Raw genomic sequence first — 15456 nt, 5'->3', positions numbered from 1 at the left:
GCAGATTTGGTAGGAGCCGCAAACCACTGTGGTCAGAGAGTCCGGTGTCTCTCAGATGAGAGCGCACACGCACGCAAGCACGCACAGACGCCGTGGAACCCCGAAAGCACTCCGAAGTTGGCGGCAAAATCAAACTCCGCTCGAGATACACTTCAGACACCCTGGTTGTCTTGATACACGCTTTGAGTGAACTCGCGGAACTCAGATAAGGTTCACTACTTGACGCATGACATCACAATGCTCTCAAATCAATGCGATCTCATAAGGTGTGTTTCCATGAGACTTTCTCGAACGAGAGTCCCCGACCATATCCTCCCGAGCATTTCACTACCGGAGCGCGAAACCGGCTCGCAGGCTCATGAGAGTTTCACCAGCTCCTGGGAGAAACAACAACTTTCTCAACGACGACGAAACCAAACAAAAGATTCGCTTTCTGTGAATCACTCACAGACACACGGACGGACGGTCAGGCACTTTCATCTGAACCCAACATCCGACGTACGTGGTTTCGATCCGAAATTTTTGCACGGTCGAACGCTTGCTACGAATTTTGTGAAAATTTTCGGATCGTTTACTACAGAAGGATTTTCTATTTCTAGAATTACGGGGAAAAAGTTAGGAAGAAGCGAAATTTGTTCCTGGGAGAGTGGATTTAATGATGCTGGTGATCTTTGCTTGCACTATCGAGCGCGATTGGGCAGTCTATCTCTGAGTGAGCTCACTCTATCATAGCCTATAGGCTCTTGCGCTTCTCACCAAACTTGTATCATTTTGATTCAAGTTTGGTGGGAGCTCTGTGAGCTCCCCGTGCCGATCGACGAAAGAATCCGCGGCTCTTGGTCGTCTCAGCGATTCTCCTTTCAAATGACTCTACGGTGGCATGGTACACCCTACGTCTTCGCCGTATTCGGCTCTCTCCAATTATGATGTCGCTAGATTGCAACTGTCGGGTGTCATGAATATCTAACCGGATATATAGAGGCATACCGGGGGGCAAAATCGAGGTTCCAAGTCGATCGCCGAGCTCTAGAGTCTGGACCACCGAAGCAAGTCCTGCCGTCCTGTCGTATCTCTCTCGTCCTCGATTATTGCCCGCAAGGGCTGTTCGCTCTGCATCCGACTCCGTCGGACAATCGGATCGAAAAGGAGACGGGCAAGCGGATTGAAGGAAAAGGAAGCCGCCCGTAGAAATACGGAGGGCGGTCGCGGCGGTCGATCACTCATGACATGACGATCATCTCTATGTAGAATTGACGAATTCCATTACATACAAATCGCCCACATGAGGTGCCGTTAAGAGGTTTCGATGATTAGAAGTCATATTATGACCCCCGAGGATGCTCTCCCGATGCGATGGGAGCAATGATGCACATTGCACATGGTTCCCGCGGCATCATAACGAAGAGGCGCACTGTTCCGGCTGGAATCCTTCCGATCACTGACATTGAATGTTTTCCTTCCTATCTATGATTGAGAATTCCGTTGTTTGTGACATTCTCTGAGTTTGCTCCAGAAGTGACGTTGATAGAGAAAAAGATCAAGGGAATAGATCGTGTGCTGCCCAGCAACAGCAACCATGCTCATGGTCCTCATCATCCTCATGATTTACGAGTTCTTCGAAAAATTCGGTTCCCCGAGCCAAGCTCGGAAACGGACATGAGGATTCCGATGCTCGAGAAATGTTTCGATTCTGCTCAAGAACGGAGGGTCCCGCCTCATCGACAGCGAGCTTTCAGCAAAGATCACGGATATCATTGTTTTCGCTCTTCGGCGTCAACACATTATCATTTACTACCATATATACCCCCGGAATTATTTCCCGGAATTCCAATCGACCTTGGACACCTCCTATCAAACGCTCCGTCCACAATACTTGCAATCCCACAAGAGAGTGCAATACTACAGCTCACGTCGAACTCTGGCTGCTTCAACACTGCTTTATACTCCACGGAGCAGTCGACGGTCGGAGTGCAGAACATCATCATGGCGCCGGCAAAAGACAGACTTGTTGGACGGGTGGATATACCTCTGTATTCGATAAATGCCGTGTCGGAGAGACATGTTGTCGTCGCAGGAGGTGGCGGGAAAGCGAAGACTGGTGTCGCGAACAAAATCGTGAGTCTCAGACATCTGAAGTCGATTGTATCGCCGGCTATACCCCATCATGGAATTTCATCATCGAAGTGACGTGTCATCTGTTCGGAACGATTTTTCTCCCTTGATCGTTGCTCGGAGGGATTCCTCTCCCACTCCGTCCATGAGGATTCTACTCAATGAGTCCTGGAATCGCCCTCTGTGAATTCCATCGGACTCCTCAGGAACACGACCTCTTAGCGAACTCCCCCGGCACTCCGAAGCCGCTCCTTGAGATCTATAACAAGGCTCTTTTTCTTTCTTCTGAGGTTCTTTCCTCCATTTCCGGAATCACCAGATAACAATGATTCCGGGTCGGAAGATAATAGGGCATGATATACGCTCTTGTATTACAGGAGGTACTCGAAGTTGTCCCGGAAGAGAAAGGCACATTTACAGCAGAAGTTGTGGCCAGCTATGACACATCAGATGCCGTCATGAACGCTACAGTTTGTCAGATAAAAGACTCGAGGCATCTTTTCATAGCTGCCGGAATCGAGGACATGTGCGAAATGTACCGGATGAAGTACACCATACAAACCCCGAAGTTCAGCAACGGGGCGGTCAAAAACCATGAGGCACCGCTCGAGAACGGTATACTTTCGTCGCTCTACCTAAAACCCTTCGTAATTCGGGGTGCAGCAGAGATCGCCCTGACGGAATTTATAGGTGAAATCAATCTGAGTTACGGTACCATTGCAGTTGCCAACTTGCGAAAACGCAAGGCTGCAGCCGGAGACGCTGAGCCTGCCCGGGCTCAGCCGAACGATCGGGACGCCAACCTGAACTCGCTGAGATTGGGGTTCGACATAACGCCAGAGATCTCTTTCAAGAGCGATTTCAGTGAGAAGAACCCCTTCCAAAAAGTTGTCCGATTCGCACCTCTGAAAGGAGTCATCCTCACCGGCGGCGGTGATGGTTACTTGCGAGCCTGGAAGGTGACTAGTGAATAATGGAATCGATTAGAGCTTATCAGTTCAGCGCGTTCGATAGAGTTCTCAAACTGTTTTCGTCAATTTAGAGTCCCACTTTCAACAAAGTGTTCGAGGTAAAAGCTCATGAGGGACCGATCGATGACATCGCCGTATCGACTCAGGATGAATCTATTGTCACCATCGCAAAAGACGGGAAGGCTTCGGTATGGGACTTCAATGGAAAAAGAGTTCTAGATCTGCACGTGGATCTACCAGTTCAGGATAAATACGTCTACAGGAACTGCAGGTCAGCCCGGTTTCATTAGAGGGATCCAGGTTGCGATTGGTCGCGACGCAGATTCTCCTTTGGAGGAACTTTTCGTAATGACGAGCCTATCTCCAAGTCTGGAATTCACACGGAAATTCATCTGCAGGTTCGGAATCGTCGAAGGCAATAAATCGGTATGTCGTATGTTCACCTTATTGAATCCAGCCGCGTATAGGCGCCCACCTCGACCGACATACATCGTGAAATGGAATCCACACAAGGGTTTCATGCCCGAAAAGATCAAGGAAGCAGGGGTCGATTGCTTCTCCACCATGGCCGTGAGGTGAGGGAACTATTGACGTTTGGTCATAGGCACAAACAAAGTCCGAACCCTTTCTGATCCTCTCATTATGAGGATGCCCAAAGAGGGTGCAATCAAGGGAACGTCTCTCTATTGCAGCGACGACGGCGTTTTCATCGGAGTGGGGCGATTGTCCGGCGCGGTCGAAATTTACATATCCTTCTCACTGGAGCGGATCTATGTCTGTGAGAAATCTCATAGTACATTCGTGACGGGTTTGACCTTCCTGCGCTCATCCCGAGAGACGAGAAATTTGACTCAAAGTGATGCAACCCTGATCTCCATCTCTGTCGATAATAAGTTGAAAGCACACTGTATACCTCCCCAATGTAAGTTCAGATAGAGAGCTCTCTGTGGCGATTTCAAGCATTCCGTCCATCGAGAGGCATGAGCGCGTCTAATTGATTGTTTATTACCCTTGCAGCATCCATGAGTGTTCTCGGTATCGTATGCTTCTTCATCTGTTTTATGATTCTAGTCTATATCGTACTAAATGTCCTAGGATTATAGTGAAATCGGAGCTGATCGATCATACAAATAAAATGATCTTCACTTTATACATAAAACACTCATGATCTATTCTGATGCTGACTCGGCACAAGTCGAGTCATCGTGGTGATATTCGGTTTCCATGCATGAACATCTGTTTGATCTCCATGAGGACTTGCATCGGATCCTCTTCCGACTGCGAGCTGGGATGGAATCGATCGCGTTCATCCACATTTTGGTTGCCCCGTCGGCCCTGGCAATCGGTCACTGATTTTCTGAACAAATGCTGAGAGACGAACGAAATTGCCAAATGCGATAGGCCTTCCTCTTGTCAACGGGAACAGAGCGATCTCGTGGCTCCTGACTGATCCTAAATGATGTAAATTTTTGGCGGTGATTGTAGATTTCACGGACCGCGACTTCCGATAGTCTTCAGCGTTCTCCGCAAAACTCGTCACGCGCTCGATATGTTTCGTTCCGCCAAACAACCCGAAGGAATATGCCCTCAGATCGTGTAGATAGGCTCTGGAAATAAAAGGGCTACCGAACCTCAACAGGGCTCAGTGAGACCCGGACATTGCTTGAGCCTGGCCAAAAGCTCGGGGACCCGGCCGGATCGAGACTCGCAACGAGAGTCGCTCGTGTTTGTTTTCGGGAACATTCTGCCCCGCTCTCGCCGCGAGCTCGGGGCACATATCGCCGTTTCACGCGACTTCGAGGGAGTTGAGGATTTTTCCGCGAAATTCGAGTTTTCTCACCGCGAAATCCGCAATCTCAGCGATATTTCGCCGCGAAGAGTTCACATCCGCACTCATGGTGAGCCTTCTGATCGCAGAGTTCTCCGAGGAGACCATCGTGTGGCTACCCTTCCTTGCCGTGCCGCCCAATCTTCGAAGTTGAGTTTGTCGGGAGTTTTCGTCAGCGGGATGCAGGCCTTTCCCATTTCCCCACCGAAGAGCGCTGGATTCTCCATCACTGTCGAAGATCCCTCTTGGTTCGGAGCGAACTGGAGTCCTGGTTGTGAAAGCCCCGGAAGCTTCTCTCTCCATGAGTCAGAGACCTCCAGGTAGAGTTCTCCTCCTTGAGTGTGAACGGGCCACAGCTCCGCCTAGAAGCTCGAGTCAGGGAGAGTAGTTCGTTCTCATTTCCTCCGTCGCGGAGGAGTCAAAAGTTCGGCTTTCATCGCATCCATTGCCAAGTGTGTCAAGCTCGGTTCGCAGTATCGCGCGTTCGATCCATGACCTAAAGTACGGGATATTAGTATACACGCCGGGAAGGTTGGGCTCCGCACATTTGTAGCCGTGGGACACGATTCCAGCGAGAACCCATCGTCCGTCATTCCGTCTTACGGAGAGGGGACCACCCGAATCTCCATCACAGGCATCGCGTTGACCTTCTTCGAATCCCGCGCACAAGTGAAACTCGCGGAGGCTCTTATCGACCCTACTAGTCGAGTACATCCGGTCACAGTCGTCACGGGGCAAAATTGGCAGTCTCACCGATTGCAGAGTATTCGGGAGCGGGCCACCGGGTTCCGCCTGCCCCCAGCCGGTGACGTAGGCCCCCAATCCGACGAAATCATCTTCAGAATCCGGTAGACATATAGGCACGACGTTTTCGTTCAGGTCGGCGCGTTGAGCGAGTTCGAGGAGAGCGAGATCGTTGTCAAAATCGAGGGATTCGAAACCTTCGTGAACTATAACACGTTTCACAGGAATGGATCGGAGATCTGACTGTCGGAAGTCGGCCTGCCCCAGAGTCACGACATAGTTGGGGAGGTCGGATCCAAGCGCACAATGAGCAGCCGTCAGTACATGTCTGTCCGAGATGAGCACTCCACCGCACTTGTAGTCTACGCCGGATGAAGACGTCTCCTTGATGATGGCATGCCAGGGCCATTCACCGATCCTCGCGGATTTGCCTCCGACGACACGCCTCATCCTGCGTAAGTTTCTTCTCATCATCGGACGTGAGCCGCATTCGATCGTGGACTTCTGAGGATCGAATGTCTTCTGTCTAGCGAAGGACATCGAAGTTTCCCTCGGAAGTTCGTATGGCCCCGCCGGAGCCTTATCGCAATCCACTGGAGATTCGGTGTCGTGAGCTCTTCGGTTTGCGCTTCTCGGTGATCTTCCTGGTCCCAGTTTTTGTTCGCTCGGCGTGAGGGCGAGCGCGATTCGGAGGGTTGAGATGAACGCAATACACTGAACGAGGATCATGTTCGGTCCCACATAGATCACTGAACTCGGTTTCAGCTACGACGGTTTTAAGCGCCCGGACGCATTCACCACGCGTCGAATGCAAGCTTTTATCGAATTTGAATCCGTCGTCTCATCGTCTCTCCCCTCCCAAGGATGAGAAGTCATCGAATGAAGTCGAGTAGCGTGTCTGCGCATGGAGAACTCCGGGGACGGCACGGGCTTCCGCCTACACCGTCAGACCACGGAGCCGCAATTTTTCTGAGGCAGGATAGAGGGATCGCAGCAAAGGCGGGGAGGGCAACGCGGCGTCCAAGTGCTGCTTCGGATTTGATCGGTTGCATCCCGAGAAGGTACGTTCGAAAGAGGAGTGTCCAAGTATATGTCCCAGGGTCTGTCGATTCCGTGGAGATTTCCTGGGCCAAAAGCCGGAAACCGTATTGGAGCAATCGAATGGTTCCCCCCCGATTCCCCCGCGAAGCTCCTTTCCCCTCCAACGAACCGGGGCATATTCGAGGATTTCAGCTCCCATGTCGAGCAACGTCTTTCGGACTGTTTTCGCAACCTTGCGAGAGGGTGCTTTAGACGCTTCGCGGCTGTCGGTCGCTAGCCCGAATCGTGCGACTCGAAGCGAATCCTTGATCGTCAACAGCAGGAGTCGCCAAATGGGGGTCCCCGGACTCCCAGGGGTCCGCGAAATCAACTGCGGACCCCCTAACTAGATAAACTCGGGTGGTCCGCGCAGAGAGAATCGGTGCTCCGGGGGTCCGCAGACTGAGTGGGAAAGGTTGCCGACCGCTGGTCTTCGAGACACACGTTCGATCCACTGCAAATTCTTTTTCTGATTGATCCATGTTCACAGATTTATCCTTTAGAAGAGGAAGTCCCCATAATCCATTCTCCAATCGAAAAGAGGAACCAGAACTCTGGTAGCCTCGCACGGGGTCAGCTGAGGTCCTGAGTCTACGCAGCCTTGCTGTCTGGCCTCCCCCGCATCTCTTTCATCGAGCCGATCCCCTGTTTGAACAATCGTCTCTTATTTGAACGACCGTCGCTCGCACTGGTGTTCGCTCATCAATCGCACGCGCGCTAAGGAGTCATCTTACTCGATGCTCATGACACTCGTTCGCGGAGGTGGCTCTCCTTCTTTCACGCAAGGTCCCATCGACCTCTCCGCGCCTGTGGGAGCTCATCAGCGCCATCCGCAATCCCAACACCGGAAGCCACGCGACCGAACGCGAGCTCAAAGCGCGGCGGAATCGTGCTTGTCACTTCCTTGTTTCAATAAAGACTCGGACCCTAATGAATCTCATCCGACCAGTCTTCGAGCGCGTCGGAAGCCAATCCAGAACTGAATTTTCGTAAAGCGAAGAGAGGGACCGAAGCGACCTCTCGTAGAGTAGAGGAGAGGGGCAGGACATCCAAGTCCTCCCATTCGTCCAGGAGACGACGCGACGTACACCTCACACCTCACCGAGAACGGAGAACACTCCAACTTCGATCTAATATGGGGGGGATTCCTCGATGCGGCAATCGGTGAGACGGTTATAGCACGGACGGTCTGGATTTTCCTGACGCGGCGGAAGTTCTCCTTCCTTCGCCAAATCCATCCCAATCCACCGAGATTCAGATCGAACACTTACGGATCCTTCATCTCCGGTGCAAGGGGAGTCAGGCTCGTTCAGGGTGCCTTGTTCTTCTTAGTATTCTCTATTTAATGGAGTTTCCGACAAGAGCGCAATGCCCCTCCACCCGCGCTCATGATTTGTCTCCAACTTATTGCCATCACGAATCCCCCTTCGCGAACTGTTGTCACTGAACTTCCAATTTGGATCCTAGTACTAGTAGTAGCTGAGGATTCAAACTCGAAGCGTCGAATGAAAAGAGTGGGTGCATCGCCCAACGATCGCCTCCCCCTCATGTTCGCATGCTGTGCGCCGGCTTCCCGAACCTGATCGAGGGTGCTCTTAATCATTCTGTCGTGCTGCAGCTCTGAAAAACGGAAGCTCCTAATGGCACAGAGCTCGTAAAGCTCCTTCGCGCGAGCTGTACTTCGGGGTGCTGTGTGCTTGCGACAGTTGCCGCGGTCGCGGACTTGAGTCCGCGGAAAAGCGCCTCGATCAACGCCGGATATTTTCGGATAGGCTGCGGCAAGTCCTCTTCGTGATGAACTATACCAAACAGCGTCCCCGGGGATCGGGCACTTGGCCCCGCTTCCAGCTTGGACCACATTTGGTGGTCGACCGAACCGACCATCACAATCGTCGATACGAATCGGAATATATAGATGGTATAGGTGGACCCCCTAACTCCGCGGAAACCCCTCGAGCGAAATATGTCTGACTGAGCTCTCGCCCCATCTCAGGTGATGCAATCCCGGGTCTGGCGCAGCCGGTCCCGAGATCGTCAAGCTCACTCATCGGGCTCCGACAAGCGCGATCGAGTTTATTGAGAGATTTCCGCATGAATCATTTCCAGAGTCATTCTCGAGTTTATTTCTCTTCCGGTTCCAGCGGATTGAAGTTCCCCGGAAATCACCGGATATCGTATTCTCAGGAACGCGACTACATTACAGACCTGGAAGGGGACTTCCGGAAATATCTAAATAATCATGGATTGATGGACACTGACTTGTGTGGAACGATATAGGAGCTTTTGTCTTTCCTGTTCTCGCTCGCGCTCCAAGTGTCCGATAAATTAATACCACTGGTCTGATTGATGATGGATGACGATTTATTCCTGAGTGAGCGGCTGCATCCAGCCCCTCGTCTCTTCCGGGCTCTAATCTTATCACAAGGCTCAAAATACCGGGAATATTCCTATCTGCTCGAATAAAATGTGCGTGAGATGTACCGCCTATGAGAGGCGCGAGCTCATCCAAAAGCTGCAGACCCGAAAGACAAGCAACGTTGAAGGTGACTTGGCATGAATACTACATATATCAAAATATCACACCTACGGAAGATATTCTACTCTCTTCGGGAAGTAGTAACCGAGTATTCCTGCTGCTTCCTCATTGCTCCGTGTCAAAATCATGGCTCTCCCGATCCAAGACCGGAAGAACGGAATATTGGTGTATATACCAGGAAGGTTGGGCTCGGCGCATTTCCAACCGTGAGAAACGATTCCAGCGAGAACCCAACGCCCGTTACTCCGTCTCACAGAAAGCGGGCCGCCCGAATCTCCTATACAGGCATCGCGCTGACCTTCTTCGAGCCCTGCGCACAAATGAAATTCGCGGACGGTCTTCTCCACTCTGCTCTTCGAGTACATCTGGTCGCAGGCCTCAGGAGGCAATATGGGTAGAATCACCGACTGCAGGGTTTTCGGAAAAGAGCCATTGAAGGCCGTCTTGCCCCAACCGCTCACGTGAGCATTGAATCCGATGAAGTCATCCCCAGAATCGGGCAGGCAGATGGGCACAACATGTCTACTGAAAACGACGCGATGGGTGAGCAGGATGAGAGCGATATCGTTGTCAAAGTCAGCTGCTCTATAATCCTTGTGGACAACCATCCTCTCCACGGGGATTGTCTGCAGATTCTCCTGGCTCGCGATGGCTTGTCCTAGCGTCACGAAGAGGTTCCTCACGTCGCTCGAGGTTGCACAATGAGCAGCCGTAAGTACGTGTCTCACCGAGATCAGCACGCCGCCGCATTTATAGCTGGTGAAGACGCCGAACAGATGTCTCTCCTTGATGATGACCTGCCATGGCCACTCACCGATACTGGCGGATTTCCCTCCAACGACTCGCCGCACCCTCCGTCTTCTGGCCCTCATCATCGGCCGGTAGCCACATCCTCGCTGAGGGTCATCAGGATCAGAAGCTCCAGGGATGTCCAAATCCGGGGCTTCCGGTGATCGCCCCATTCCCGATCTATTCTCACCCCGGGAATACGCGACGGTACCAAGGAGACCCAAAATCAACGCAATGCTTCCACGGAGCCGCATGATTTCTCCTTGAGGAACAACGGGATCCGATTTGGGCTGCTTATGACAGGCGCCCGTAAGCGAGGACGACGACTCCGACCCTAATGGCTTGAGACAAGCTTTTATCGAAGTCAAGAAGCAGGTCTCTCCGTCTCTCTCCTGCGGCGACCGAGTCGCTCTCGAATCGAGTCGCATTCCTGTGATTGAAATGAAGTCTGAGAGAGCTCCGGAATGGCATTCTCCGATGGTGGGTTGCGAAGTTCCGCCGGCTGGATCGCTAGGCTGTTCGAAATCCTTCTTGGCGCTTGAGAGTCGAGGAGCTATTGTGACCTCTCACCTGTCGGCATTCCGAGCTGGTCGAGAGCTCCCACTCCCGATTCTGATTCGGAATGAGTTCTGAATTCGATGTTGGAGACGCGACGATCGAAAATATATCACCTACAAGTGGGAAACTCTGACGCTTCCCTAAATATGACCTCCTATTCAGGATATCCAAATATTTTCGGGGATCTTATGATCTGCTCAACTTATCGCCGAAGCAGAGGGGATTCCCCCCATGGTCACCTCGTCTCCGGCAGTCAAAGCAACGATCAGGCAGCAACGACCCGAAAAAGCAGATTTGTGCCAACCTGCCGCTACTCCGACCTCGGAGGGAGGTCGGAAATTCACTAAAGCCTTCGGGGTCTTCGGTGCGGGAAACTGTCGAGAAATTTCCTACGGAATAGACCGTTCCCTGTCAGAAGGCGCAAGCGAACGTTTCCGGATCTACGGATCATGGTGCCGGGATTCGACATAGAAATCCTCCCCCCGAAGCCTGGTGGACTATCGACCCGAGATCTTGCATGATAGCAGCATAACAGAAACGCGGAAACGCTGCATGGGTCAAATAGCTCAAGGCGGTCAGTTGATTTTCTCTCCTCAACTCACTCTGCCTCGAAGGCTTTGCGCGATTTCGGAATGAAAAACAGTCAAATTCTGCAATAATGACGAAGCCGCTCGAAGTTCGAAGTTTGGACTTCGATAAAAGCTTGTCTGAAGCCATTAGGGTCCGAGTCAGAGGCGCGCACAGGGGAAGGGGCAAGGAGGCCATGGTCCCTACCAAAATTCTTCGGTTTCAATGCTAAAGTATGGACCCCGAGGAGGCGCGTCATCATTTTTGGTCGTCTGGCCCCCTCCAAAATTCTAGTTCCCTTCCCCGAAAAAAATCCTGTGCGCGCCCCTGGTCCGAGTCGTCGTCCTCTCTCACGGGCGCCTGTCACGAGCAGAAATCATGCTTCTCCGTGATCGCGTTGCGTTGATTTTGTGTCTCCACGTTACCGTCGCGTATGCCCGGGGTGAGCATAGATCGTGAATGGCGCGACCGCCGGAAGCCCCGGATTTGGACATACCTGGAGCTTCTGATCCTGATGACCCTCAGCGAGGATGTGGCTACCGGCCAATGATGAGGGCCAGAAGACGGAGGGTGCGGCAGGTCGTTGGAGGGAAATCCGCCACGATCGGTGAGTGGCCATGGCAGGTCATCATCAAGGAGAGACATCTGTTCGGCGTCTTCACCAGCTATAAATGCGGCGGCGTGCTGATCTCGGTGAGACACGTACTTACGGCTGCTCACTGTGCACCCTCGAGCGACGTGAGGAACCTCTTCGTGACGCTAGGACAAGCCGTGGAAGCAGAGTGGAAAAGACCGTCCGCGAATTTCATTTGTGCGCAGGGCTCGAAGAAGGTCAGCGCGATGCCTGTGCAGGAGATCGTGCAGGAGATCCGGGCGGCCCGCTTTCTGTAAAACGAAGTAACGGGCGTTGGGTGCTCGCTGGAATCGTTTCTCACGGTTGGAAATGCGCCGGGCCCAACCTCCCTGGTATATACAGTGGCGAACAGAAATTTCCGGACAGGAGGACGAAGCTGATTGGTTGATTCAAAACAGCAGAGCCCGCCATTAAACGGTCAGCACTTCGTCGTCTTCTCCAGACAAGACAATTTTTGAATCCCTAGCTCGTAAATAAGTCACCGCTCAGACGATTCCCATGTACGTTTCTCTCCCCTTCTGCAAGTTCGAAGTCGCGTCCGCAGCGAAATCGCGGTCTGTCCGGAAATTTTCGTTCGCTACTGCACACCAATATTCCGTTCTTCAAGTCTTGGATCGGGAGCGCCATGATTTTGACACGGGGCAATGAGGCAGCAGCAGGAATACTCGATTACTACCTTCCGAAGAGAGTAGAATATCTTCCGTAGGTGTGATATTTTGATATAGTATTCATGCCAAGTCACCTTCAACGTTGCTCGTCTTTGGGCCTGCAACTTTTGGATACGCTCGCGCCTCAAACAGGCAGCACATCGCACATCTCACGCACATTTTATTCGGGCAGATAGGAACATTCCCGGTATTTTAAGCCTTCTGATAGGATTAGAGCCCAGACGAGACGAGGGGCTGGATGCAGCCGCTCACTCAGGAATAAATTCGTCATCCATCATCAATCAGATCAGTGGTATTAATTCATCGGGCACTTGGAGCGCGAGCGAGAAAGACAAAAGCTCATATCTCGCTCCACACAAGTCAGTGTCCCTCAATCCGTGATCATTTAGCCATTCCCGAAGGTGACGAACTCGACCGCGCTTGTCGGAGCCCGATGCTTGAGCTTTACGATCTCGGGACCGGCTGCGCCAGATTCGGGATTGCATCACCTGAGATGGGGCGAGGGCTCAGTCAGACATATTTCGCTTGAGGAATTTCCGCGAAGGTAGGGGGCAGGGGCGTGCCCAGGATTTCGTCTTGGGGGGGGCCAACATTCATCCCGGGGTTCGTCGATCTCGACTTCGCCGTGAACCGAAGACAAATGAAGAGACCGTTCGTAGGCACCATTCATGTTTATATGATATGATAAGGAAGGTAGCTAGCTTAGCTTATCGATTATATTACAAGAGTCGGAGGCGGCTTGATGCCGCTCCTTGCTAAAAGTTTCATCCTTTGACTTCACTCAGGACACAATTTGAGGAGGTATGAGGTGTTATCATTCGATTTAGATGTTAGGAAGTTATGAGATGAGTCATGAGTTGGGCAAACTCCTGCTTCTGTCTCATCCCCGCTCCTCGCAATGAGCGACAACGACGATCTTTCGGATTGAGCGATGGCCATCGCCTATAGAACAATGTCTAACCTTCTCGGATCCTGGGCGATTAAATCGACAACTTCGTCGACACTAACCGGTACATCGCGCTGCAGAGTCATCGAAGCCAATCCATTGAGTCGTTCATGCCCCATCGTAGATCGAAGATAAGTTTTGAGCAGCTTCAGGGAGCTGAAGGTTCTCTCGGGTGTTGATGTCGTCACGGGGAATGTGGCAAATATCTGGAGGAGGGTCGCGATCTTCGGATATTCGATCCTTGGACAAAAGCTGAGTGCTTCGATTGCGGTTTCTGGAAGCTCGTTCCCAGCCTTCCTGCCCCACTTCGCCTTCCAGCATTCAAACTCCCCTCTGAGAACGCTGGCACTGCAGTCTAAGTCGGTCTGATAGAAGTCCAGCGTTTCAATGAGATCGGCGAAAGTGCTACTGACGGTATACTTCGGTACAAGGCATTGGACTTTCATTGCCTTTTGCCGAGAATCGGCGAACAGCGAACGAAGCTCCTGGATCAAATGGTCAAGATACTGAACGTACATAGTCACCCGGAAATAAGCTTCGGGTGTCTCCGCCTGATGATTTTCCCTGTGCATTTGTCTACCGCTAATGCGAGGCATTTTGATCTCGACATCCAGCAGAGCGCAGATCTCTGTGACTTCATCGTAGATTATCTTGAACTCGGTCTCAACATTTTGACGCTTAAGCTCAAGAATGGATAAGATGTTGTCGACCATCCTGAGAGCGGCAAAAATATCGAGGCTTTTTTTCTGTAATTGCATAGACAACGGGAGAAAAATGCACGAGAAGCTCTCAATGGTGAGTAGAGCGAACACGAAGTCGCATTTGCAGACGGAGCTCTCTAGTTCGTATGCTCGCACGCCAGTTTCTCCCGTGACTTGTCCGAGCTCAACCAAACAGTGGAAGAGGGGGACGTAGAAGCTCTCTGAAAGTAAAGAAGGCGTGGTGCGATTCGACCCAACGAGTGGGGCACAGAGCTTTGAGCCGTGTTTTGGACGACGTGGGTGCGTGGGCATCTATCTTATCCATCAGGCATTGGTGTCGCTTCGTAGACTTACAGAAGAAGTTACAAACGCTCTTGACGACACCAGCGGCCAGTTTGATAGGGACAATTTCGGCGGAATGGACGAGCGCGAGGCTGAGGCAATGACTGGCGCAGTGAAAGTACAGGGCTTGAGGCACCACGGCCTTAATTTCTGCTTGGACACCATTTCCAGCTCCTTTCATCGAAGCACAACCGTCATATCCTTGACCTCTGATATTTCTCACGTCGACTCCTTCCTCTTCCAAAGCATCCAAGATGGTACGCGCTAGCGCGGCTCCGGTTTTCTGAGCTACGGCGCAGAACTTCAGAAAAACTTCCTTGACGACAGGCTTGCTGGCTGAGGTCGATATGTAACGCAGGCAAATCGTCAACTGATCGATCCTACCGGCGTCTGATGTCTCATCCGCGAGCACGGCGTAGAACTTAGAATCATTGACCTCCCGTACTATCTTTCTTCGGATGATCTTTCCTATTGCCGCTATGAGCTCATTTTGGAATTTATTGCTCATGTATGTCGCGTTTCGTTTGAGATTGTTCAGATGCTCTTCAAGGAGAGAGTCTCCACAATCAAGACGAAATCTCAAGAGCGCACGGAAATTTCCGTCGTTCGCGTTTTCTCCGCCCGAATCGAGAAGTCCGTTGTCTCTGTGTCCCCTCAGGGGTATATTCTGTCTACCACACAACAGTATCGTTTTCACGATGGGTATCAATCTCTGGCGGTTCTTCACAACTTGCTCTTCTCGGGCTTTCACTAAACGATTTCTGATATCGAGATTGACTCGGTCTCCATGCCACTCAAGAAAGTCATTCGCGCTCTCACTGGCTCTGCGATGATACTCACTGAGAGCGTGATTCTTGAGAATGTCGACTGCTTTCTTGAACCTGTTCAGCGGCTGAGTGATGAGTACACCTCGCTTTCTGAGACCCCCGTGGCTCGAAGATTCTGTTTTCGCAAAAAGAACGCAATGCTTACAGAAACCT

The 15456-nt window shown here is 51.7% G+C and overlaps 4 protein-coding genes across 4 annotated transcripts; 1 reads left to right on the top strand and 3 right to left on the bottom strand.

Annotated features, from left to right (window-relative positions):
• Positions 1–1980: 1980 nt before the first annotated feature.
• Positions 1981–4244, top strand: LOC100909298 (prolactin regulatory element-binding protein). Its single transcript, XM_003740973.1, has 7 exons — positions 1981–2115; positions 2490–2727; positions 2836–3071; positions 3155–3354; positions 3482–3658; positions 3776–4005; positions 4101–4244. Exons 1-7 carry the CDS (start codon positions 1984–1986, stop codon positions 4184–4186), a joined length of 1299 nt encoding a protein of 432 aa, XP_003741021.1. The 5' UTR covers positions 1981–1983; the 3' UTR covers positions 4187–4244.
• An 8-nt stretch (positions 4245–4252) lies between these two features.
• On the bottom strand, positions 4253–10233 carry LOC100909155 (transmembrane protease serine 9-like). Its single transcript, XM_029110793.1, has 3 exons — positions 9323–10233; positions 5398–6181; positions 4253–4393 (listed from the first exon to the last, which is right to left on the bottom strand). The coding sequence occupies exons 1-3, from the start codon at positions 10231–10233 to the stop codon at positions 4253–4255; spliced, it is 1836 nt and encodes a 611-aa protein (XP_028966626.1).
• A 3196-nt stretch (positions 10234–13429) lies between these two features.
• Positions 13430–14146, bottom strand: LOC100905274 (52 kDa repressor of the inhibitor of the protein kinase). Its single transcript, XM_003740948.2, has one exon. It carries the CDS (start codon positions 14144–14146, stop codon positions 13430–13432), a length of 717 nt encoding a protein of 238 aa, XP_003740996.2.
• A 172-nt stretch (positions 14147–14318) lies between these two features.
• Positions 14319–15357, bottom strand: LOC100908870 (zinc finger MYM-type protein 1-like; the record flags this gene model as incomplete). The annotated part of the gene is made up of 1 exon (XM_003740970.1): positions 14319–15357. A coding segment is annotated over one exon (1039 nt), but the record flags the coding sequence as incomplete, so codon positions are not given.
• Between the last annotated feature and the right edge of the window lie 99 nt (positions 15358–15456).

The sequence above is a fragment of the Galendromus occidentalis genome, unplaced genomic scaffold, assembly GCF_000255335.2.
Source record: "Galendromus occidentalis unplaced genomic scaffold, Mocc_1.1 scf7180000077116, whole genome shotgun sequence".
Lineage (NCBI taxonomy): Eukaryota > Metazoa > Arthropoda > Arachnida > Mesostigmata > Phytoseiidae > Galendromus > Galendromus occidentalis.
This window is presented reverse-complemented; position numbering and strand designations above follow the sequence as displayed.